The sequence below is a fragment of the Psammomys obesus genome, unplaced genomic scaffold (assembly GCF_907164565.1).
Source record: "Psammomys obesus unplaced genomic scaffold, mPsaObe1.curated_primary_1811, whole genome shotgun sequence".
Lineage (NCBI taxonomy): Eukaryota > Metazoa > Chordata > Mammalia > Rodentia > Muridae > Psammomys > Psammomys obesus.
In genome coordinates this window covers 13,246,652-13,271,481 of record NW_026585689.1, presented here as the reverse complement: position 1 = coordinate 13,271,481, position 24,830 = coordinate 13,246,652, and the positions used below count along the sequence as shown (strand labels likewise).

Here is a 24,830-nt window from a genome sequence, read left to right as displayed (position 1 = left end):
CGTACCGCTTACTTTGGAATTCCACTCCCCAGCATTGCATGCACCTAGAAACGGAAGGCAAAGAGTGATGAAGGATGGCTGAAAGTATACAGCTTTGTGCTGTATACACACACAAACACACACACACACACCCCCATCGTGGGCTTCAGCTTTCTCACATTTCTGAATCAGAAGGTCCTTGGCTGTGGAGGATAAGAATAGTCATCCTTATAATCTATCCATTTGGAAGGTCCCACTCTTACAGCATGGTGCAGGTAAAGGATACTTTTTATTGGCAGCACATTTTGTGAGTCATTGATGCCCACATTGCATAAAGAGGTTAGATTCACAGAAGTTCACAGAGGAGCCTGAGAGCCAGCCATGCTTGTCAGTGTCTCCCGATGCTGTTAGACTAGAAGAGCAGAGGAAACCTGTATCGCTGGAAAGGACTCTGCAGAAATGCCTCCTGTTTCCAACATGAGGTCTGAGGAGATGCGAGGATGAAGGTTTCCCACCCATAAGTATTTACAGACGTTTTAGTCGACATAGAGCATTGCGGCTTAGGAGCCTTCTCGTGTTTCTCCTTGGGAAAATCCTCTCCATGTTTATTTTTATCTGAAGCTGCGTGAAGGGTTCCCTGGGTTTAAGCCTTGAGTAAGTGATTAAGAAGGGAGTCTCTCCTTGGTTCCAAAAAGGGCTTAATCAGTATACTGAAAATGATTTCCTTACATCGCGATATGAGTTTGAAACTTTTCTCATTGGCTGTGTGTACTTTCTATTATTTCTACTTGGCAAATTACTCTCTGACCATGGTGAGGTATAATACGAGTCATGCCACAAACACTTAATGAGCTTGCTCTGTTGCAATTCAACAATTAACCTTTTGTTGGGAAAAGCTTCTAAACTATAAAAGCTATTGATCCACGAGATACATAGCATTTGTCCTTAGTGCATAGAAACAAGGCCATTGTTAGAATACTAGATGAATAACTTCATCCTTTATTATCATACTTTTCTCTGACCTAGTTTTCTCAGTGGCTCAATTGAGTACCCTGTATTTTCAGGTGGGTTGCCTATGACAAGGAACATTTCAAAGGCCAGCAATTCCTACTTGAAGAAGGAGACTTTGAAGATAGCAGTACTTGTGGGGCATTGAGTGTCCCCATCATGTCTTTCCGGTACCTACAAGCTGTGAGTGTGCCTTCAAAACATTAATTCGAACCTGCTTTATCTTTTCATGAACATTGGACATGATTTCTGATAGAGCCTGAGATTGTAGCCTGAGAGCGTCCAACTGAATGGGAATTACCTATTTTTCTTGCCAAGGGTGATTATTACAGAGTATCTATTTTTTACTTTTTTATTTTAACTTTTTTGAGACAGAATTTCTCTGTGTAGCCTTGGCTGGTCTGGAACCTACTTTGGAGACCAGGCTAGCCTAGAATTCTTAGAGATCCTACTGCCTCTGGCTCCTGGGTGCTGCGATTGAAGGTGTGTGCCATAGCACCCAGATTACTTTTTACTTTTCATCCACTGATTCCATAGTCAGTTTTTGAGCACCTCCTTTATTAGATGTATTGTGAGATGCCCATCAAAACATCCAGAGCAGGCAGTCTGGTAGGGCATCGAGAAAATGGACAGTTGTCCGTTCTTCCTACCTGGACTGCATAGGAAAGATGATGGCTCAGCTCAAGGTTACCCACATGAAAAGTTTTCAGGACAGACAGGAGGTGCGTCATGAAAGGAAATCGAAGGCGTGGTTTTATAGCAAGAGATTGGCCCATGCTAATGAGTGAAGGGAGTTTCATCTGGAGGTAATCTTATCCATGTGGCAGGATCTGGAGATATTTTGGATTGCTGTTTCGGGGGATGTGGGTCTGCTGACATCTAGTGGGTAGAAGCCAGGAAATCCTGCTACAGCCCTGAGTTGTGAATGTCTTCCCCAACAATAAAGTATAACAGGATAGGCCATGAGATAGCTCCTTGGGTAAAAAGCACTTGATTCCAAGCCTGATGACCCAAGTTCAATTCCCAGGATGCATATGGTAGGAGGAAATTGATTCCCTTAGGTTGTCCTCTAATCTCCACATATATAATACGGCACACACACACACACACACACACACACACACACACACACACACACACGAGCAGGCGGCGGCAACCACGGCAGCAGCTTTCCTTTTAAGACCACTATAGTCACATGCACTAAGGACTCTAGGGCCATAATTCTAGTCAGTGATATTTACTAAAAAATTTCTTAACCTACTTAAAAAAGAGAATCGGGTGGTAGCTTTAGTGATGCTAGAAATATTTAGAAAGGATGTGTTGGCACCTCTGAACAACAACTATGACTAGGACAACAACAACAAAACAAAAAACAAAACCACCACCACCAAAAAAACACAAAACAAAACAAAACTAAAAAACCCAAGTCACTAGGTGGAACCTCCCAAGAGCTGGAAATGCAAAGAGAGACGTTAAAGCAAACATTACTAAATCAAGAGATATTCTACATAGACAAGAGTTTATAGAAATATACAGTAGGAAAAGTGACAAACACATTCATTTCTGCTGTATACAAAAGCTTAGAGCATGTATGAAAATTATGAGTTTTTATAATAAATAAGCAAAAGTGCTCTTCAATAAAGCCTTTTCTGTGCTGAGTCTTTAAGTTAGATTTTAGGATGACATTCCAATCCTTATGAGAATCTTAGTATTTGTCAAGTATTAGTTTATGGTTTTACTAGAGACTTGCACTGCTGAACATGTTAGGGACTAGGATGGCTGAAGGCAAGCAAGTCTTTTATAGAACACATGTCGTATTACTATTTGCATAGTTCCAAATGTATGGCCTTGAAGGGTATCTTCGCAGCGGAAAACTGGATTTCATTCGAATAAAGGCTTATTAGGCATGTTATTTCACTGGCAGCCTCCATGTAGGGTCACATGACCGGCCAGTACACGTGTGTAACATGTTTATACAACTTTCAGACACTGTTCTGGAAGTTTATCTCTTAACGTGCAATTCAGGTGAGTTATACTAAAAGCAATATACGGCTTTAGACATAAAATGTATGTCTATATTGTCAAAACTCTTCAAAGACATGTTATTCAAGTTACATTTTGAAAATGTGTGTATTCTTCAGCCAGGCATGTAAATGGGAAGGAGTGACTGTGACCCTGACAGCCTTGCTGAGTTAAGGTGAAAGCTGGTATGGCATGCCTTTATCCCATAGTCTGGAATGTCTGCAGCCTTGGAGAGGGGAAGAATGGCATTCACAGTCTCTGTTAACGCCCTGTGAAATCAAGATGGGAATAGGCAGGAAAGCTGTGTCTTGTAGTGTCAGGTCAGATATCCTGGCTGCAGCACATGGAACACTCCGGATTTACTAAGGTCAAATAGCGGATATGTTCCTTGGGGAGAATGGGAACTGTGCCATTTAATGATTTGAACAAGACAGGGAAAAATGTATTCCCAGTTCCAGATGAGTCACTCAGATAGTCACGTGCTGCTGATTGCTTTTGAAGAAAGTGGAACACTGAAAGGAATGCAGTGGAGTTCAGACTTCAGGGTCAAGAAAGTTTTATTCTTCCTCTTCCTCAATAAAATTTGTTCACCATGCATGTTTTCCTTCAGTTTTATACTCGCTTACTGTCTAGACTGACTTCTGCTGTATGATTTTGATCTTTGCCAGACCTGGGGTCTCTCCTCAGATCTCTGGACCCAGGTGGTGGTGTAGACCACTGTTTCCTTTAAGTTAATGGATTCAGCAGGACTTTGCTGGCACCTGGATCACAGCGCCCACACATGGGCGTAGTATAAGAGCTCACCAGCTGGACCAGCCAAGAGGGTTTGAAAGTCAGCAAATTGCTGAGCCCTGTGGTTCGACTCTGGGCATAAAGTAGCTCTCAGTTTTCTCTCACAGTTTTCTTTCACTTGAGACTGTAGTAAATAAGTCAATTTGCTTTAAAATATAAAATAGAATATGGCCTTTAAAGACATTTCACCGTCATTGATCCTCCTTGAGCTAAAAAAAAAAAAACCTACCTTTGCCTGTGGAATATTCAGTGACTTAAGTGTGTAGAGAAAAGTCAGGGATGTAATTACCTAGAACTCATAGGCCGACCCTATACATGGCCGCGGGTGTCTGCTCCACTCACCTCTAGAGTAAGGCATTGAGATGTTTTGTTTCACTGTCTTCGGGGTTGTTGTTTGTTTTGTTTCTTCTGGTGCTGAGAAGGCTAACCCAAGGCCTCATTCGTGCTGTACAATCACACTGCCCATGGCCTACACCCTCAGCCTGGGCTTTTCCATATGTAATTCTAGGTTTTGTACATGTGACACGTAGAGGTTTACTCTCAGGAGGTTGGAACCAGCACTGGCACATGACTGGGCACAAAGGTTGGCTTTCAACTCCAGCTCTGGCTGTCAGAGATGGTACTCCAAGGCCTGCTAATCAGCTGGGTCTGATATTATGTGTTTGGCAGATTTGAAAGGAAAATGCAGAATATAATCAAGCCAGGGTATTGGTTCAGAGGGAGAGGGGTACATGGGAAAAAGATGGAAAATAAAAGCTATAAGGCAATAAAAGCTGTAAAATAAAGCAGAAATCCGAAACTGGGGAGCTACACCACCAGGGCTATCCCTGCAGACCCCCACTAGACTCTGGGGTTGGGAGACAATGTAGAGAACTCGGGGTGTGTGAGTATATTTCTGTGATCTTGCATGCTCTCTCAGCACTTGCTTTCTGTAGTGAATCCTGTAGCAGGAGGCCCCTCCTCCCCTAAGCTCACTGTCAGGTGTGTCCTGAAGTTCCAGGCCATTCCTCTCCTGGCTCTTCTCGCTGCAGTAGCTCCCCTACTACTACAGTATGACATGTGTAAGTCATTGCTCAAGTCAATACATCCCTCTAACACAAGTATTTCTGAAAGGGCAGATACACAACACACGTGCAAGTGTCAGTCATTTTTCTACGTCCTTCTCCACTAAAACGCTGTGGTCCATGGCACATCTTAACTCACTGTGCTTTCCAGTCCTAGGATCCCAGCAAAAGAGTAAATAACAGATACTCAGCAGAGTCAGAGGAACGGGGGATGAAGACAGGGAGTTTTGGTCTTGAGAAATAGAGAGGTCACTAATGGAGGGCTGCCCCCAAAGCTTTACCATTACCGGTAGATCTGGTTTTGTTGGTCACTGTTGACACTGGTTCCTGACAAGTACCAGGCTGAGCCCTGTCCAGTCATGATTGGATCCTGTGCTGAAAGCTGGTGCCTGCACTTTCAGCATGGAGGGAAAGAGGCGAGGTGTGTCTGGGCTCCTCTGGAGGAGGAAGGTTCATACTGTCAGCAGAACTTTGTTGATAAATCACTTGTAAATAAATCACTTGATAACCTCACACCCTCTTCAGGAAGCTTATCTAGGGACTAGAAAGGTGATTGTAGGCTCCTGAAATCTCATTCCTCGTATGGCTCAAGGACTGTGTGTGTGTGTGTGTGTGTGTGTGTGTGTGTGTGTGTGTGTGTGTTTGTGTGTGTGGTTTGTTAAATCAGAGATTAGAAGAAACAAGGAATGTGTTTTAGGAATGAAGTTTTAAAAAGAGCTGAGATGGTGGCTGATTCAGTATGAACCTGAAAAAAAAAAAAAAATGGAAGCTGGAAAGTTTTGGGTTGTATTTTGTTGTTGTTTGCTTGCTTTTTTTCAATGCAGCATGTGAAAGCCATGAAAGAGGTAATTCTTCTGGATTACAAAGGGTTCCTCTGGAGATAGAATTGAAAATTCAGTTATGGATTAGAAATTACTTTGTGGAAAACATTTTAGACAATAAATAATTAAATAAGTAATAAACCCCAGATGAGGTGTGGGGCAGCAGCAGCACTGTTTTATGCAGGAGTCCTCCACACCTCACCGTGGGAAATGGAATGGAGGTCACATGGCTACTAAGGAGCTGACAGTGAATTTGAGTCCAAATATGTGTATTCATCTACCCTGAGCTATTCATCATTAATAGAAATGAAAGGACAGGACCTTAATCAACAAATATTACACATATTCAGAAAGAAATGTTCATAAAGAAATTATTTATATAGTATCTATATAAATCTCTTAAAAGTATTTATCTCTTTAATCTTAAGAAATTTTAAGATACTCTTAAAAAATCTCTTAAAACTGCCTCCTGTTGCCCACAATATTTTATATTCTGACTTTGCCTTGTGCAGCTTTTGTTCAAGTGAGAGTCTGAGCATTTTCTGTCCTTAGTGCTACATGTGATATATCTAATCCTAGCACTTTACCTAAAACTGTTGACTAATTTCCATTTATTTGACATGTGTCTTTTTTTTTTTAAAGATTAGAGCAAATCCCGGCTTAATGTTCTTCTCTAAACTATATAGGAATAAAGATTATAACATTGTATTTCATGCCATTGAAAATTCTTCCTGGAGTTACTTGTGTCTGACCATATGTGGAATTTGTGTTGTGTATGCTTTTTTTAAACAGACCTCTTCTTTCTTTTTAGAATTTCATAGAATCTTCCATCACACTGTTTGAATCTGACCTAGAAAGTGGGAAATTTATTGACATTACAAATCAGGAAATTTCTGACTTGGAAGAAATCGGCTTTGGCAGTGAAACCAGATCCATTCACGTGAAGAGTGGCGCGTGCGTAGCCCCTGCCGGGAGGGTCCAGGGGAGTCGGTGGGGCTTAAAGCTGTTAGCTGCTCAATTCTACACTCTCCTCTTATCTTCCCACTAGATGGGTGGCCTACAACCAGAAGTTCTTCTGTGGAGATCAGTACATTTTAGAGAAAGGAAAATACAAATGCTTTTTTGATTGGGGAGGATCAAGTAATACAGTCTTGTCAATCCGACCAATCCAGCTGGTAAGTGAAGTGTGGGGCGGACTGCTGCCGGAGGCATGCAGATGGTACAGTTGGCTGGATAGAGCGCTGGTTCTCAGCCTTCCCAGCGCAGCAACTCTTTGATACAGATCCTCAGGTTGCGGTGACCCCCAACCGTAAAATTATTTCTGTTGCAATTATAGACTGCGATTTTTTCTACTGTTACAAATCATAATGTTCATATCTGTGTTTTCCAGTGTTCCTAGGCAACCCCTGTGAAAAGGGGGTCTCGACTCACAGGTTGAGAACCGGTGGTGCACACCATTGTTTTTAAGTGATTAGATTTAGCTTCTCTTTTGTGTATCTGTATATAATAAATAAAATATCACATGTATTTCTGCTGGTGACAGAGGGGGCTAGTAGATAGGAGTAAACACCCAAGACATCTCTATGGTAGGACCAGTTCATTTATTCAGCATCGCTCAGTGCGTCTGACTTGTCACTGGAGATAGGAGATGAATATGACTGCCCCGATAGCTCTTGATCTCTCAAGGGAGAGAGATTTGTGGGCAGTTAATCATAGTGTGGTTAGTAAGAGGATGGGGTGTGTGGTGGTACCCGAAGAGCCAGGGAAAGGACGCTCTGTCTCTGGGGGTTAAGACCTTGCCGAAGGAAAGGATCCCTGTGATGCCTTATGGGGTTCTCCAAGCAGAAGGAACAGCCCGTCGTTGTGTGCAGTCACGAAGTATGGAACACTGTGACCATGTAGTAAACTGGAAGACACACCACAGAGCTGCCTAGTTCCTTGGGCCTTAGTATCAGAAACTGAGGCCCTTTCTAGAATGCACCCAGGGGGAGCTATTTTCTCCTAGCTACAGTGGTACTCCAAATAAACTAGTCCTGAATCCTAAAACCATTCCAAGAAAATTCTGTTAGTTATGTGGGATAGAAGGGGTCATAGGCAGGTGAAGGGATTTATTAGGAAATTGGTGAGACTGTTTTTTGAACGGTATTTTCAAAATATCCTGAAAGTCAGCTAAGATGATACGATGCAATCTCTAAAATATTTTAATGTCTTTCAGGAGCCACTTGGGATAAATGAGCCTCCACATTTGGTATGTTTCAAAATATTCTTAGCTTATCATTGTTGGAGTGTTTGCCAAAAGCATTTACACTTTCTCAAATCTCTCTCTTTCCCTGAGATAACTTTTATGTCTTTGCGACACAGCATGTTCCTCTTGCAGTGGGTGCCTGCGAGCAGAGACGCTGTCTTGTTGTTAACTGGATTGCCTGGGATTTGTCACAGCATCCTTCCTTTACGCCTGAAGGAGCTCTGGCTCTGACCTCAGTGGGCGCTTGGAGCCTGCGTGTCTCTGTCTTTCCTGTTCTGTCCCTGTGGTTGTCTCACTCACACCGCATGTCACACTTTCCGCAGAGGAGCAGAGGGCTTGCTGCACCTGCTGCTTGATGTGCTTATTGTGAACACAGGCTTAGAAAACATGTTCACTACATTAACTTGATTTACTTTCTGGGGAGGGTTGTGCTCTCCTGCCATGGTTGCATATGTGTGGAGGTCTGACGACAACTTGTGGGAGAATCGCTCCTTCTACCGTGTAGACCCTGGTGTTCAGACTCAGGCCATCAGGATTGGCAACAAGCACCCCTACCCACTGGGCCTTCTCACTGCCCTGTACACAGACTTCTGATATTTGTATCATTTTTTTTTAAAGCTCTAATAACCTTAAACTCCCCCCTCCTTTTCTCTCCCTTCCTCCCTCTCTCCATCCCGCATGTGTTCTCTCTCTGTTTTTTTTTTACTTTTCTTCAAACTATCATAACATTTTATTCTTATTTCTTTCTTTTTTAAATCTTTTATTTTTTTTATTAATTACACTTTATTCATTTTGTATCCCCCCATAAGCCCCTCCCTCCTCCCCTGCCGATCCCACCCTCCCTCCCCTTTCTGCATGCATGTCACTCCCCAAGTCCACTGATAGGGGAGGTCCTCCTCTCCTTCTTTCTGATCTTAGTCTATCAGTTCTCATCAAAAGTGGCTGCATTGTGTTTTAAAAAGGGATTATTAGGTAAGCCTAGTGTTGGTTTAATATCTGGTAAGGGCTAGTAATTGTGTGTGGTTAGTACTTATCATTCTGTGAGTATTAACCTCATGTATGAACATAAAACCTGAGATTCTGAATTTGTCAGTGTCATTATCACACAGCTGGAGGAAGGAAAGTGGATATCCTGTAGTTTCTCTTTTCATGAAAATGAAAGAAGGACCTAGATAGGGACAGAAGAAACACCGTAGACAAGAAAGAGGGGGAGAACACTGCTTTCTTTGTTTCTTTTCAAATAACCTAGTTAGAAAAATCCCTGTCTGAAGGCCATGTGTAGTGATGATTAGTGATATTCACTGCCTTAACATAGTGGAAGTCCTTTCTGAGTATGTACATTTTCCTTGTTCCTGTCATTGTCTTTACACTTCGGTTCAGTTTAATCATGTTCCCACTCACTGGAAATGCTTTGAGGTTTTTATTTTCTACTTAGCTGAGGCCGTTTGGGAACAGTTCCTTCTTGAAAATAATTGAATAGTTGTATTTAGAGACACTTCCTGCCAGAAACATTATTTTGGATTTTTTGGAAGCCTCCAGCTGTGGATTTTTAAAGCACGTGTGTCCCCTTCCCTTTTTTCTTTTGCTTTGTTTTTTTTTTAAGCATATGTTTTTTGCATGAGTCAAAATAGCATGTGTAGATAATGAAGTTAATAGGAATAACTTCAATTTTTTTTTTTTTTCTGGATTTCTCAAGTGCAGATAAACCATCCCATTCTTTTAAGTTTTTTTTTTTTCCCCTCCCATCTCCTTACTGTTTAGTTTTTTAAATGAACTTCAGTGTTTGGGGCAGGATTGTTGGACTTTCTTTATAGTGCTTCCAGGTCAACTTGAAGAAAGGAAGCAGCAGAAAATGCCCAGTGAAATCAGCTGTGCTTTTTTTTTTTTTTTTTTTTTTTTAAGCTGTGGTAACCAATGATGGGTGATATGTGTACAAAGCCTCTCTGTTTACACATCGTCAGACCACCCACACACACACACACACACACACACACACACTCACTCACTCACTCACTCACTCTGTGTCAGGCTATTTTCATATCTATGTTTACATAAACAAAAGCAAGTCTTGGGTGTGTTCACATAAAGTATTTTTCATGAGTAAGGAGGCGGTTACATTTCCAGGTTCAAGTCAGACAGGGAATTTTGTTTTGTTTTATTTTATGTTAATTGTCTTAAGGGAAACTTGAAGCCACTTGAGGGGGGAAAAAATCTATAGAATGTATAGAGAGTACTATATATCATGAGACTGACAAACATACAATTGTGGTGGTTTTGTTTTTCCCCAAACAAGACAAACACTAAACAGACTATGGATTCTTGTCATTATTTCTCTGACTTATCGGGTTATTGAATGTCATAAATATTATTAGATTAGATATTACAAAATATAATTTATTTCCAGGGGAGGTTATTCTGTATCAATTCTAATGTACTCCACTCTTTGACCTAAACAACTACCTCAGATTCCTGAGAACTTTCTTGAGCCTACTAATGAACATAACTGTTTAAAATTCTTGAAATACTGAACGTACTCCATACATAATTGTATCTGTGAAAAAGAGACAAGGGACTTTCTTCTGTTGCATAACTTAGCCTCATTGAGCTTTGAAGTAACTGAAGGGTTTATAATAGTTTATGCCGTCTCTTATTTACAGGGCAATGGTTCTCACTCTGTGGGTCGTGACCCCTTTTTTTGGGGGGGTCACATGTCAGATATCCTGCATATTAGATATTTACATTACAATTCATAACAGTAGCAAAGATAATATATTGCTGTTAGGTGTCACCACAACAGGAGGAACTGTATTAAAGGGTTGCAGCACAAGGAAAGGTTGAGAACCAGTGATATAGGGAGATTTTTATACAATCCAAGGCCAGACACACCCAGGAAGAACTATTTAAACAAAGAAAATTTTGCATGGGTGATCAGAAAGATAAGATGTTTTTAGTATATTTAATTGAAATGATTTGTGTAGAGTGTAATTGAAGAGTAGAAACAAAGAGGTTTTTGTTTGTTTAATAATCTTTGTGTATCAGTGAGGCTGGTCCACATGGTTGGGGGAAATATTAGAACTTCTCATACAAATTATTTTAGTGCTAAAGTAAATGAAATTACTTTGAATGTCCCTGCTGATCCTGTGAAATAAATTGAGCAGGCCATCTGTGTTTGGTCAGTAATTAACTTACTAGATTTTTAGTTTGTCAAGTTAAATTCTATTACGTTTTCTTAATGTGGGTCATGAATAAAAACTATATAGTAAAATGTATTTCTGCAAAATCTTAGTCATAAAGTGTTCATAATTTCTGCCACATGGGCATAGTTTTAAGGAAAAAATGTAGCAGTGTATGTGAAGAGATAACCTTATCATCAGGGGGCAGAATTTTTTTCTCCTGTCTCTCCTTCCCTTCTTCCTTTTTTTCTTGTCTCCTTCCCTTCTTTCCTCTCTCCATTTTCGTGCCTATGTACACTTCCATGGAGGAGACTGTTAGGAATAGACACATTCCCATAGACTCCATGGTGACGCATGTAGTTTGAAGATAACTCACACCTTGTTCTTCTGTGTACTTAGTTTCTAAGCAACCCATTAATCTGTTTTATACCTATATTGTCCATTAAAGTCTAAGGAAAAATAACATAATGACTTGCATGACTGGGTTTTCTCCAACCTTAATTTTTCAAAAACACCATCATTTAATTTTATAGGAATTTTATTAGGAAACTACAACCTAACTGTTTACCTAACTCTAGGTGCTGCTACACCTGGAGTTGGCTTCTGATACCCTGAGGATGCTTTACATGGATGGTCCAGTCTGGACCATTCTCAGAACATAATGTGGGAGTTGTTCTCTGCTTGTGCACTGATGGATGGGGTGGCCAGGCTGAGCTTGTTATTTTGTAGGTTTGGTCTATTGTTGACTTCACCATACACTTTCTTACTTTAGAGGTAAAAGAAAAATAAACTCAAACATATGTTGAACCCAGTTTGTAAATGTTTGCACAAAAATATTGTGTATGAATTTAAATTCCTCTGTTTATAAAGCTAGACGAAACACTGGAAGGGGCTTCTAACGAGTTGTCTGATAACTGTAATATACCTGCATTATTGGTATCTGGAACTTGACATATCCTGATCTCATGGTGAAATGTGGAAGTGTTTGTCTGTGTGTGTGTGTTTTGGGAGGCTGAGATTGAACTCATGTATGTTGAGCAAGTTCCATATCTATAGTAATGTCTTTAGCCTGAATGAAAAACAAATATTAAACCTATCAATACATGAAAAATACTCTACAAACCAGAAACACATGTAGTGAATAAGACAGCTCTGAGATCCATTTTCAAGTAGTTTTTCCAGTCGTTCTGTGACTTTTGGTAGTGTTCACAAGCTGTGGAAAATTTCTCTACATTTTCAGAAGTCTCGTGTTTTTGCCTCGTGTTTTGTGACTTTACAATGTGAGGCATACATCTTGTTTGGGACTTCTTTTCTTGATCCCTGTCTACCCAAGAGGGACCCTGGTTGAAATGTGGTGGATCTTCTTCTTAAAACTGGGAGTTCCTTGGTGCTTGGTGCTCTAAGTACAGTGTGGTTTCACAACAGGAAGTCACACTGTGAAAGCCACAGTTGGTCAGGAGAGCATTGGTGCTCTCACCTCCTGCCTTTTTGCTCATCTTTGATATCAGACCAAACAAAGTTGGGGCAGAATGGGACTGCCAAGAAACAGATCCCATTAGAGGGAGATGAAAGAGGCAAGTGTCCACTGATGAAGGAGTCTTGTTTCTGATGGCTGCGTGTGCAGGAGGGCTGGATGCCAGTCATTTATTACAGGGCGTTCCTTGCTACCTGTGAGCCTGTCAGTGCAGCATATCCCTTGGGCCAGGGCAGTTAAGAGTCTCCACAGGATCACGAAATATTTATATACAGGGCCAATTAATTTATTCTTTCTGATTTTTGATCCAATGCCTCTAGAGCTGCAAAAGAGAATTTTATTTGAGATTTCATTATTTGTTTTAACTTGACAAAAATTCAAGTAGAAATATAGTGTGATATTCAACTATAGACTGTACATTTGAGATATACTTATCAGAAAAGTGAATCCATAATCTAGTTTAGATGCCTCTCTACCCTAAATCTGTAGCTAATCCCACACAGTTTGATACAAACGATGATGAAAATGACAAATATCGAAATTTCATTCTCACGTAAGGAGAACTAAAGGCACTCTAAAGAGAATGTCACCATTCTTCATATAACTTTACTGATACTAAATAAAACATGCATCCAATGTCCTGCTTAACTTTTATGAATGCCTTAAAGTTTACTTGCTTGTGATGATGTTAAACAGCCAGTTCACAGTCAATTACTATTATGTTCTCACAGCTTAAAGCGTTCAGTAAAGCAGGCTTCCAAGGCGAGTGTATAGATTTCATAAAAGAATGTGCCGATCTGACCTCGTTTGTGCCTTCATCCTTTAAGGTTCTCCGTGGCTGGTGAGTGTGTTCCTTGGGTCCTCTGCTCTTACCTAATAACCAGATTTTGTTTTTGTTTTTGAATTTTGGGAATTCAGCATTATTTTGGTTTTATTGAATATACAGTAAATCCCTCCCCCCTTTAAAGCATTGATCATTTGCTAACGAGTCTATGTAAATCTTGCTGGATTTATAATTTTGCTTATTTAGAATATTAAAAAATGCTGATTATGGGGGACCTTTAATAGTTTTATTTCTCAGTGGTTTTTGTTTTGTTTTTTTGAGACAGTGTTTCTCTGTGTAGCCTTGGCTGTCCTTGGACAAGCTTTGTAGACGAGGCTGGCCTCGAACTCACAGAGATCTGCCTGCCTCTGTCTCTGCCTCCTCCAAGTGTTAGGATTACAGGAGTGAGCCACAGCACCTGGTCCAGTATTTTCTTAGATGAGTTTCTAAAGTTTTTTTAATGTTTATTTTGTACATTTACTGTACAACAAACTGCCACAAAATAGCTGTTATTTATATCCAGGCAAGACAAGATATATTATTATTGTTTAAAATATTTCTGTATTTTAATGAATAGGTAAGTGACCAATGAAGTAATAAAGGGTATTATAAAATGCATAAAAAATATTTCTATATCTATTTCACATATAAGGAAGCTAAATTTGGAGTTAGGGTTCTGGAACCTTCACATCACACCTCAGATTTTTTTTTTTTTTTTGTCATTTATTTGCTTAAAAAAACAAAATCTACATGACATAATATTTACTATATTAGCATTGTTAAGTCTGCAGTTCTGTTGCATTCCCCATATCTCCAGTGTCTACCTGATAGCAAATCTGAATTTCACAATTCCCCTTCAGAATCCCTCATGCTCCTCATTTTCCTTTTCTTCTTTGAGCTAGTGGATGTCAAGATCATGTTTTCACCAGAGGAGTAGCGTCCCGCTTACCCAAGCCAGGCAGAGCGGCAGAGCATAATTATCTGACACACATCTCACTTTAATATTTTTCCTTATCTGCCTGTATTCCTAGCCCTTCTTCAGGCAGATCAAGTTTACTTCCTCCTTTTCCAGACTGTATACCATTAGCTGCTCGCATTTTCCTTACCCATTCTCTACACTTTTCCTTGCCCCCTCCTCTTCCACCAACATTCACTTAGCCATTTGTGTTATGCTTTGACCTCTGTGCCAGGGCCATATTGGTAAACCCCATCATGTCTATGGGCTGGGCTCATGGTGCCTTTCTCTGCCATGGTGGCATGAAAGTGAATGGCTATTGTGTTTAATTCAATGGCTAGGTACAGCTGACTTGTGGTGAAACTTTAAGCTACATAGAGATTTGCATTGTATATGTATCATGAAGTAGCTTTCTCTTAACTTTAAAAAGGATTTAAAACATAAAAAACTTCAGCTTGTGGGATGTTTGAAAATAAATGATAGGACTGTTTGGTACACTGTCTGGTTTGCCAACCCTTGCAAACATTGTGGGTCTTTGGTAAATAAAGCCAGCAGATGACATGACATTTATTCATTTTATAGGATATATTAAAAACTTTCATACTGCCTGGCGGTGGTGGTGCATGCCTTTAATCACAGCACTTGGGAGGCAGAGAGAGGCAGGTGGGTCTCTGTGAGTTCGAGGCCAGCCTGGCTTACAGAGTGAGTTCCAGGACAAGCCCGGGCTACATGGAGAAGCGCTGTCTTGAAAAACAAAACTCTCTCATACTGATATTCAGATCTAAAATATATTATTTCAGCAGCACATTCTTCCCACTGTCTCCCTAAATGAGTTCGAGAAACCTTTCACCATTGAAAAAAATTGTTAGCATTGAAAGGATTGGCATTATTTGCTCCCCACTATTCCAAAGCCACTGCCTCTCCCAGTTGCTGTTCATACGGTACTCATGTACTTTCATTACCTACTTGCTCTCCATTAAGCTGCAAAATTTTAAGACTTGTTTACTGCTCATCCAGATAGATTTTCCAGCACAAACATTACTTCCTGGACCTCAACCCTTCCCCATTCAGAAAACCAGTGTTTTCCTTCTGTGTTTCCTTATCACTCTTCTAATAGGATCTTTTCTACATTTGTTACTATTTTTATATTTACTTGCAAAGGGCTTGAGAATTCTGCAGCATTAAAACATAAAGTCTTGTGAGTTCAGAAAGATTATCTGCCACTCAGTTGTAAGAGAGAGAGAGAGAGAGATGTGGCAAGGGTCTGAAATAGTTTAAGTACCATATTCTGGCTTTGAGTTTCAGCTCCACTAAGGTGAAAAAGAAAATGTTCTGAAAGATGAATTGTCATTTATCAAGTCAAAAGAAGCTTTTAGGTTTTCCTACAGGAAAATCTTTGTTTTCTCCTGCTACTGAGACCTCGGACAATTTAGTCAAATATGCCTTGATATACAGTATGTATAAGGGTAAAACACAGTAAGTTAAGTGGAAAGAATTTTAGAACCACAGAGATTGTTTGAACACTGAGTTTTTAGGAGACTTGGCTATGAGCGCAGTTCCACTCCTTTCCAGCTATGTAAGTAGGTAGATCGGGTCATCCCCAGTGCTCAGGCTCCTCGGGGACAATGGAGGAATAATGATAGCACCCTCCTTAAAAGGTTGTTTTCTTCTTTTGGTGCAAGGAATTGAACCTAGGGTCTTACTTAAGTTAGGCAAGTGCTCTACTGCTGAGCCATATGTCACAGGATTCTTAAGCAATTATAAATAAAATAATGCAAAGGACTGTGAGTCTTGTCTAATACATTTAAAACCTTTGATACATGTCAACAATGAACTGTTTATTACATAGGGAAAAATGACAGTAAATTATAGTGCCACTCAGCATTCATTCTTACGGTAATTCAGAATTAACTTGGTCTAGGTAAATTACAGACAGTCCTGACATTCTTAAATTATAGGGCTAAAACTTAAACACACCCAAACTAAATTACGAATAACCAATTAATTTCTCACTTGGGCTCCTCTTTTTTTAAAGAGCATCCTTAACCAGGTATTTGGTTTGTGGTGTATTGAATGTAACTCAACATGAAGGAATCACTTAAAAAAGAAATTCTCTAAGCTGTGTGATACAAAAGTGACAGATACACTTTAAAATAAAACTGGTTCCTAAATTAACTTACTTACTTTGATTAATCATCACTATAATTTAACCCCAGGGTTTTTACTTGAAGACACTAAATTTACAAATGTCATTAGTGTAAAGCAGATGTCTTCTTGTTTCAGATTTCAACTCTGCTATTTAATTGGTGGATCTTAGAAAAGTCATTAACTTTTATACTCTTTAGTGTAGCATGTTGATTGTAGAAATAAATGTATATGTTCAATTAAAGCAGTTATTGAGAAATAATGTATATGACTCATACCCAGGCTTAATAAGCAGAAACTAAACAAGAGTAGTCACTGTTTATTGACCAGTACTGCCCAGCACCATGGCTGCTGTGCGCTGGTTTCTATAGTTTGGTGATAGGGCAACCCTGAGATCTGAGTGTAATTTGAGTGTCTTACTGCTTGTTTAATAGCTGGCTCCTGTATTACCAAGAAGATGGTTTCTACCATCAGTGTGTATTGGAAGAAGGCCTCTACATTGACCTTATTTCCTGTGGCTGCCCATCAGCTAGAGTCCGAGCGCTGAAGCCCATTGACTACGTGAGTAATCTTCTGGGCCTGGTGATTGTGAGACAACTGTGTAAATTACCCGGTGTACTTGAGAGGCAAGGATTCAAGGCGTTGCACCACTTTCAAGCTCTTTAACTCTAGACAAATTGGGTCATCTCTCTGAACTTGAGCTTGAGGTCTACAAAGGAGGTGGCAGTGCTCACATCTACCTTACGGGCTTCATAATGTGTCCTAAGTGTAATAGTGTACATGAAAGGCAGACCTCTTTGAAGAATAGTTCATGACATGATGTTAGAAGAAATATTACAATGGGAAACAGCAAATTATAAAAACAAGAATCACTTAATTATTGGTTATTATGAAATTGAAGTTTGCTCATGAAATCATCCAGCCAAAGGTGACCTGTAGGAATGCAACCCCCAAGCTTTAGAGTAATTCGGACTGGTACTTAAATCTCAGTTTGGTCCTCTTCCTCAGCTTGGTTGACATTTGGCAGTTTCTCATCTGTTAGCTATGACAGTAACAACAACAACAAACCAACCCTATAAAGCCACTGAAGTATTAAATGAGATGCTTTAAAATTGTTATAGCTGCTTAATTATAAAAAGGATACCATCATTACATTTACATAGTAATTGAGCCATAGGACAATTTGCTATTCAGGTTTCCAGTGTACATTGAGATAGGGGGTACCATTAACATTGACTTCAATCTTGATTTTGGGAAACTAGGACTTTATCCCCTAATCTGTGCAGAATAATCTGAATTCCCATAGCGGCTCATATTTGTTGAGTGAATACATTCTTCTTTGCCACAGATGTATTCAGAAATTTAAGCAGGAGAAAAGCAGCCCTCCAGGCTTTCTGTCCTGGGCTACTGTTCTCCAAGGTCTGTGCAACCAAAGTTATGAGAGTCCAGGATACGTCAAGATTCTTATAGAGATGATTCTCCAAGAACCTGGCTGGTCAAAGTCTGAGACACACACAGAGCTAATGAGAAGCCCTGGATAAGAGTGGGAGTGACTCAGACCTTGTGAACAGAGCTGACGTTAGGGATAGCGTCCATGCTGAGCTCCTTTGATCTGAACTTAGGCAGTTTCCTCTTGTTTCACAAGGCATTCCTGGAGAGAGTATTCTTGGTATCAGGCAAAGAATAGCATCTTGGCTGAGGAACGAAAATAGAAATAGACTTGTTGGTCCCTCTCACTTGCCCCATGGACAGTAACTCAAAAAGAGTAAGCATTTCCTTATGCTTTCTGTCTGTCAAGGGAAGACCACTAAAATGGTAAGAGGCAGAGACGGAGAATGTAATGTGCTCAGAACAGGTCTCGACAGTGTTGAAAAAGCACTGAAAAATCACCCATGTTTACAGGAAAAGGGATTTTATTTTTAAGGGAAAATTTACTGATCACATCAACAGAAATAATGTCTGATGCTAATTCACCCCAAAAACAAAGGATGCTCTAAATATGAAAGTACCTTAATGAAAGGTTTTTTTGAAAGATTTTTAGTTTGGTGAACTGAATCAGCTAAATTTTGGGTAATCTGTACAAATGCTTGAAAAGTATGTATGAGACATTTTCTGCCATTGGAAGAACATGTAAAACGGATTTAGTCCCCAGAAGCTAGTTTTTGAGCATATTTGGTTGCAGTAAGGCATGTATGTCAAAATCAGTACACTTTGGCTAGCATTCCCCATAAAAGGATCCATCTCTCCAGATCCCAAACACATGCAGCTTCCATGTCTCCTTTTCCTGGAGAGTCCTGGACCCTGACCTGTTTTCCCATTTCGTCTGCTTTCTTTGTTTCTCCAGTGTGGTCCTAGAAAGATAGACCTTTTTGTATGTGCCCATGGCACCACCCAGTGTGGTTCCAGATTCATTGGAGGAAATGTTTCTGTCCTGCTGAGTTACATTCACGTATAAGCTAATTTATAGGTTTTGTTTTGGATGTTGAGCACTGTAGTTTTCAAGGGTGTTGCCTACAGTTTTATAATGTTAAGACTTTGTGCCCAGTGACAATGCCATCAGATTGAAGAGCCTTAAGACTTCATCTTCCTTTGGGATCAGCATGTTCTACAAATGGCAGTTTTATTCAGATTAACTGTAGAGATGGACATTACAGCCGAGAGGTCCCTGGGTGTGTTGCAGTAATTTCTCAGTGAGAGGAGCTTCCCAGCCTGGTTTCCACATTTTTAATAAATTTCTTTCCCACCAATGTGATCTGGGACAGTCTCTTAATTTGTCTGGGTCTCAGTTAACACTGCAAAAAGAAACCAGTTAAAACAGGTATTTTCAAACCAGTAGAACTAGAACTAACAGCTTTTAGTTCTAGTACAGATAAATATACTACTAATAAATATAGTGGGTATGAAAAAGTCTGTCCATTCCTAGTTTACACATGTTAGACGGACTATTGTGTGTTAACATTTACAGAAGTCCTCAGAATCTTAGTACTTTTTGACACAGATTTTTTTCATGTCTTCTCTCAGTCACAGAGCAGTGGAGTGGTTTCCATTTGAGACTGAGCACTGATTATAGATTCACTTGGAGATTGTCATGTGTCTTAGTGGTGGACGAGAGTGATTGGATTGTCTTTAATAGGGGTCATGGCTCTTTTCATGACAGTGGAGTACAAGGAAAAAGAAAACCCACATTGGGTGCTTGCGCACAGATGAGGCTTCAGGTGTCCATCTCCACTCAGTGGCCAAAAGCATTTTAAGACAGAATCATCAGTGGGCCTGCCTGGCTTTCCCCAGGTATAGCTAAAGCTGACAAGATACTATTCGAATAGTCCACTATACACGTAGGAACTCAGAGTGGTGACCTCTGCCATCAGAGCTTTGGCAGTGAGATGGGGAAGTTTGTCCTCTGCATATTCTTTGTTCCACCCTTGTCACAGAGCCAGCTTCCTTTTCAAAAAGAAGAAAAGGATTGTTGGTATTTTTTTAGTCAGTGAGCCTAGAGACGGTTTGGTGACCTGTCAGATGAAGAGCAGAATATGGTCCTGATTCCGTCTTAGATTTCTTATGGGATTTACCATGGAAAATTCACCGGTTTTGTATGAGTGTCTGAGAAAAGTAGTGGCAGAGAAGATGGTGTTGGGAAAGTAAACTGAGGCCTGGGGGTTTCATCCAGAGCCTGTAGAGGTGTAACTGTGTTTATGGGAACTGATGTGTTTGACAGTTTTCCTTCATCTAAGTTTCAAGTCACCCTGGAGCGGGTTTCTGTTGGGTTGCTTCTCTGTCAGGGTTTTACCAGCGCTGGCTGATGTGCGTGATGATGGATACCAGATATTTTTTTCTGAGATGAAAGAGATCAACTGTTAGGTTTAAAGAAGCTTAAGTGTTTTGCTGAAACCATAGCCTCCTATATTTAGAAATGATTGTATTGGGTGCAAATGAGCAGCTGGATGACAGGAAGGCTGAGCCTGGTGGTGTGGCATACATGCTGTGCAGGCTCCAGGATAGAAAGCACAATTGATTAGTGATTTGGGAGAAGAAAGTTGAAAGGCTTTCTGTTCTGCTATGATTGGGGGGAAAAGTTTAAAGTGTCTGAATTCTCTTTTGAAATAGTGAGAATACTGCACAATAATGGTATTACTAAATATTCATCTTACATTTATTTATCCAGTTTAATTACTGTACACCAATCATAAGGACCAATCATAGTCCTTATGTTCAGGACTACACACTTAAGGCCATCACACTCAGCAGCCTAGGCCCTCCCACATCAATCCTTCATCAAGAAAATGCCCTACAGCCTACAAGCCAGTCCTACGATGGCATCTTCTCAAGTGAAGTTTCTTTTTCCCAGATGATCCTGGCCGTGTCAAGTTGACCCAAAAAGAAACACACACATACATGCACACACACATTCTTTTTCTGGCCTAAATGGTCATTCTCTACAGTTCAGTTCTAGCTGCCTTTTTTTTTTTTTTTTTTTTTAATCTCTGCACTTATTCACAACTACTGAACTATAGTCACTGTGGATCAGGTACAGATCATTATGTTTGTTTTGAACTGTGTGACCTGTAGTCACCTCTGCTTAGCCCTCAGCTTAGCCCATGGCTCTAAAACTCAGGACTTCATTTTTTAATAATTAGGCAAATGACCCAGGACTACCAAAATAGAACCAGGTAGTGCCTGTGTACAGTTTATTCCTGCTCCTCAGTTCATTCCATAACAGGGGCTGTACTTTGGATTTCTGGGGGACTTGTATTTTTATCCTCTTACAATGCTCTGCGTAGCTTTCAGAGTTGATGGATGATGGGGAAAACAGTTTTCCCCTGCCATCTGTTGATGGGGTGCTTTAAAACTCAACAGCCTATTTTAAGAATAATGGGCACAGACATGAGAATAAGGAAACCTGAGCAGTTATTGGCTGTGAGGAGGTGTGAGTTTGAAACTGCCAGCCTCAGACAAGTAAATGTTGGCCCAGTATCTTGTTGAATGACCTGTTAACTACATTACCATAGGAGCAGAAGCCTGTTCCTTGCTTGTCTACCGTCTCCATGGTGGCCTGGCATAGAAGCCTGTCTTTCTGAAGTAATAATTCTTCCCATGGAAACTTTAAGTGGGCAAAGCCAAGGAGACATGGTAACAAGAGCCTGTAGGAGACATTAGAGTGAAATTATCATTCTGATGACACAATCCTAAAAAAGTAGCATCAGAATTCAGACTGTTTAACATTACAGTGTACTATCACTAAAATGTAACAGAGACGGCTCTCACTTGAAGAAAAAAAATATTACCACCAACAAAAAACAGTAACTAGAGTCTTTTACTCTAACCATAACCAAAACATGAAAAGCAAATTTTATGGATTAGAAGAAAGTACAGTAAATTCTCCCAATGACACCAGATCAGGATGGACATTTTTAGACACAGAAAGCAGGAATTTGTAACAAAAAGGTTAAGAGGCAAACAGGAGCTGATGTGTCTCTTTGACATAAGTGATTTTCCATAAGTGAATACCACAGTCTTGGTAATTTACAAAGAAAAAGTATTTGTTGAGCTTATGATTGGGAAATGTGGCAAGTGCAAGGTGTAACGGCCTCTGGTGATGTCCCTCTTGCTCTATGGGCCTCAGGCAGCAGGGAAGGTCACATTGGGTGAGGACCTGAGCTCCCTAGCTGTAATTTTTCCTCTTCCTATACAGAGCCATTCTTCTTCTGTGTGTGGTGACACAAACCTTTAATCCAAGCACTCAGGGACCAGATATCTGTGAGTTGAGGCCAGCCTGGTCTACAAAGTGAGTCTAGAGCAACCAGGGCAGTTACACAGAGAAACTTTGTCTTGAAAAAACAAGGAAAACAAAAACAAACAAGTGTTCTTCTGAGAGTCAGTCCCCTGTCTTATGTACTTGTTTAACCTTAATTACTTCCTGAGGTCCCTTTTCCAAACACACATACTCTGCATGCTCGGCATACTCTGATGAGTTGATACACATTTCACACTTCATAATGAAGATTATATTTTTGCATGTCTATTGGTAGGGACACTGAGTCTTAGCATTGCTGTAATGAATTGTTGAAAATGGGGTCACTTAGGAGGAATTCACTGTCTTACAGTCCTGGAGGTCAGAATTCTGAAATGGTCTCACTGGGACAAATTTAAGGTACAGATAGGACCTCTTTCCTTCTGTAAATCTCTAGGTGGGAATCCATTTCTTTCCCTCTTCTACGGACTACCAGCTTTCCCTCATTCAGGGCCATTCTGGTCTCTGAAGTGTATCTGTTCCTTGTGATTTATCTCTGACCTCCTGCCTTCCTCTCAGAGAGCCTTGTGGTCATAATTGACCTACTACGGTAGTCCAGATTAAGATCCTTAACTACTGGTCATGTCCTTAAAGTCCCGACTTTGGTGTTAAATAACACTGTATTCACTGACTCGCAGCATTACAATGTTGATATGCGTATGTTTTGGATGTTCAGGCATTACTTACTCAGCCTGCCATAGCAAGCCACAAATAAAAAGAATATGCTTGCAGCACTTATTTATTTGTAAAGGCCTCATGTATAGATTGCAAGGAGAGCTCTTCAAACGAAGTGAGAAAATCAACAGGGGATATAAATCTGCCATTTACAGACAAGGAGAAAATGACTTAGGACATGAGAAGATACTAAACCTCAAGGATGATAGCAGGAATACAAAGCAAAACAATAATGAGACACTGTCACCTTACTTTAGATATAAGTACTTAAAATGTGACAGTAACAAGATTTGCCATAACTTCAGAAAAATGTAGTCAATTGACAGGAAATCACTGTCTTACAATCCTTGAGACCTGCACGTTAGTATGATTCATGTGTAGCTAGTGGAAGAAGTGCAGTTACAGTGGGGGCAACATGAGGGCGTTTGTTGTAGCATTGGGAGATAAAACGGTAGCACATTCAAATAAAGTATACACGTAGAGTTAGCAGAGGGCAGCTGCATGCATGAACAGTTTCAACACCATAGGCAAGAAAAGCAGGCTATCTCTAGGAACTCTTGAGTTTAAATTCAGATATATTCAATGTATTTCATTTACTTAAATTTTTGATATAATTTTTTTATTATTGTTAAATACTATTAGTATTGTTATTTCATTACATGTTGCATTAAAAAATTAGGTTTGATAGTTTCATATTCAAGGATTTGATTTGATTCTCTTGCACTGTATATATAGTGGGCCTAAATAAATACATGCACAGTATTTTCCAATTAAAGTTAAAAATTCCAAGTGGAATATCCCAGATGTAACACTTGTGGGTGTTGGATGGATGGACATATGCTATGTTATCTGACCTTTCAGAAATGAGTTATAACATCTTAAAAGAGTGTCAACATCAAATTGTGAAACGTAGTTTTCTAAAATGAATGAAAGGGGCTCAGTAGTGGGGTAGCTGCTCAAGTCTGCCTCGGTGTCTGACAGCTCTTGGCTCAGCTCAGACTCCACTGTTGATGCTTACCTGAATGTGGCAAGCGTCCTAGGTCTTCACTTGATGATCTGCTTGAACATGTGGGTTAAATGAGCTGGTGCTAATGAAGCTCTTTAAAGCAGTGCTGATAGGGTAGCAAGCCCACAGATGAGGGCTAATTCATGTTTATGCAAAATTATGATGTGATAGGCTGAAAGTATTAATAGGATTTTATAGCCAGAGTATTTGAGTCTTTAAAAAAAAAAAAAAGATTTATGGGCCTTCTATTAGATTGTCATTTCATTTAGCTTTTCCCAGTTGTTTGACATTTCTCTGAAGTGTTATTTAGACCACACATTATGGTTCATGTCTCTAAGTTAGTTCGGTTGCAATTCCTTTTAAACTGGTTCATTTGGCAAATATGTGGGGGAACTGATGTTGCTGGGCTGTACAGATAAAATCTGTTCTCAGTGTCTAATACCAACGGAAAATGTTCTCTTTACAGCCTAACCAGTTAAAAAGTCTTGAGCTACTGTCAGCACAATTTCCTTGTAAACAGTGATTTGAAACCTAAAGAACTATAGTGTCAAAGTATGTCATAGATTTGTTCTTAAGAAATTAAACTTAGCACTAGATGTAAGCTTTTTAGCACAATTATATTGAAGGTGTGACACGTGATTATAGTTTTTCTAGCAGAGTACATATACTAATGTCTCAGACCTTCAGGCGTACCTGGCAGATGCATTTGTTTGTAGAAAGTTGGGATGGTAGATGCTCACCAGCTGAGCATGGAGAAGCTCTGATAAACTCAGATTGCTGACTGTTCGTGTCCTGCATCATAAAATGATTGGTACCTGGAAGGTTTTAGAGTAACAGCAGAGGGATTGGCTTCTGGGGCC

The 24,830-nt window shown here is 40.0% G+C and overlaps 1 protein-coding gene across 1 annotated transcript in view; it reads left to right on the top strand.

The window, feature by feature from the left end:
- Window positions 1–24,830, top strand: part of Crybg3 (crystallin beta-gamma domain containing 3) — a 104,885-nt gene that overhangs the window by 60,860 nt on the left and 19,195 nt on the right. Inside the window, exons 12-17 of the mRNA XM_055594344.1 lie at window positions 1,044–1,170; window positions 6,498–6,640; window positions 6,735–6,861; window positions 7,902–7,934; window positions 13,310–13,419; window positions 16,936–17,062. Coding sequence (XP_055450319.1) covers window positions 1,044–1,170; window positions 6,498–6,640; window positions 6,735–6,861; window positions 7,902–7,934; window positions 13,310–13,419; window positions 16,936–17,062 — 667 coding nt within the window. The remainder of the gene's footprint in view (window positions 1–1,043; window positions 1,171–6,497; window positions 6,641–6,734; window positions 6,862–7,901; window positions 7,935–13,309; window positions 13,420–16,935; window positions 17,063–24,830) is intronic.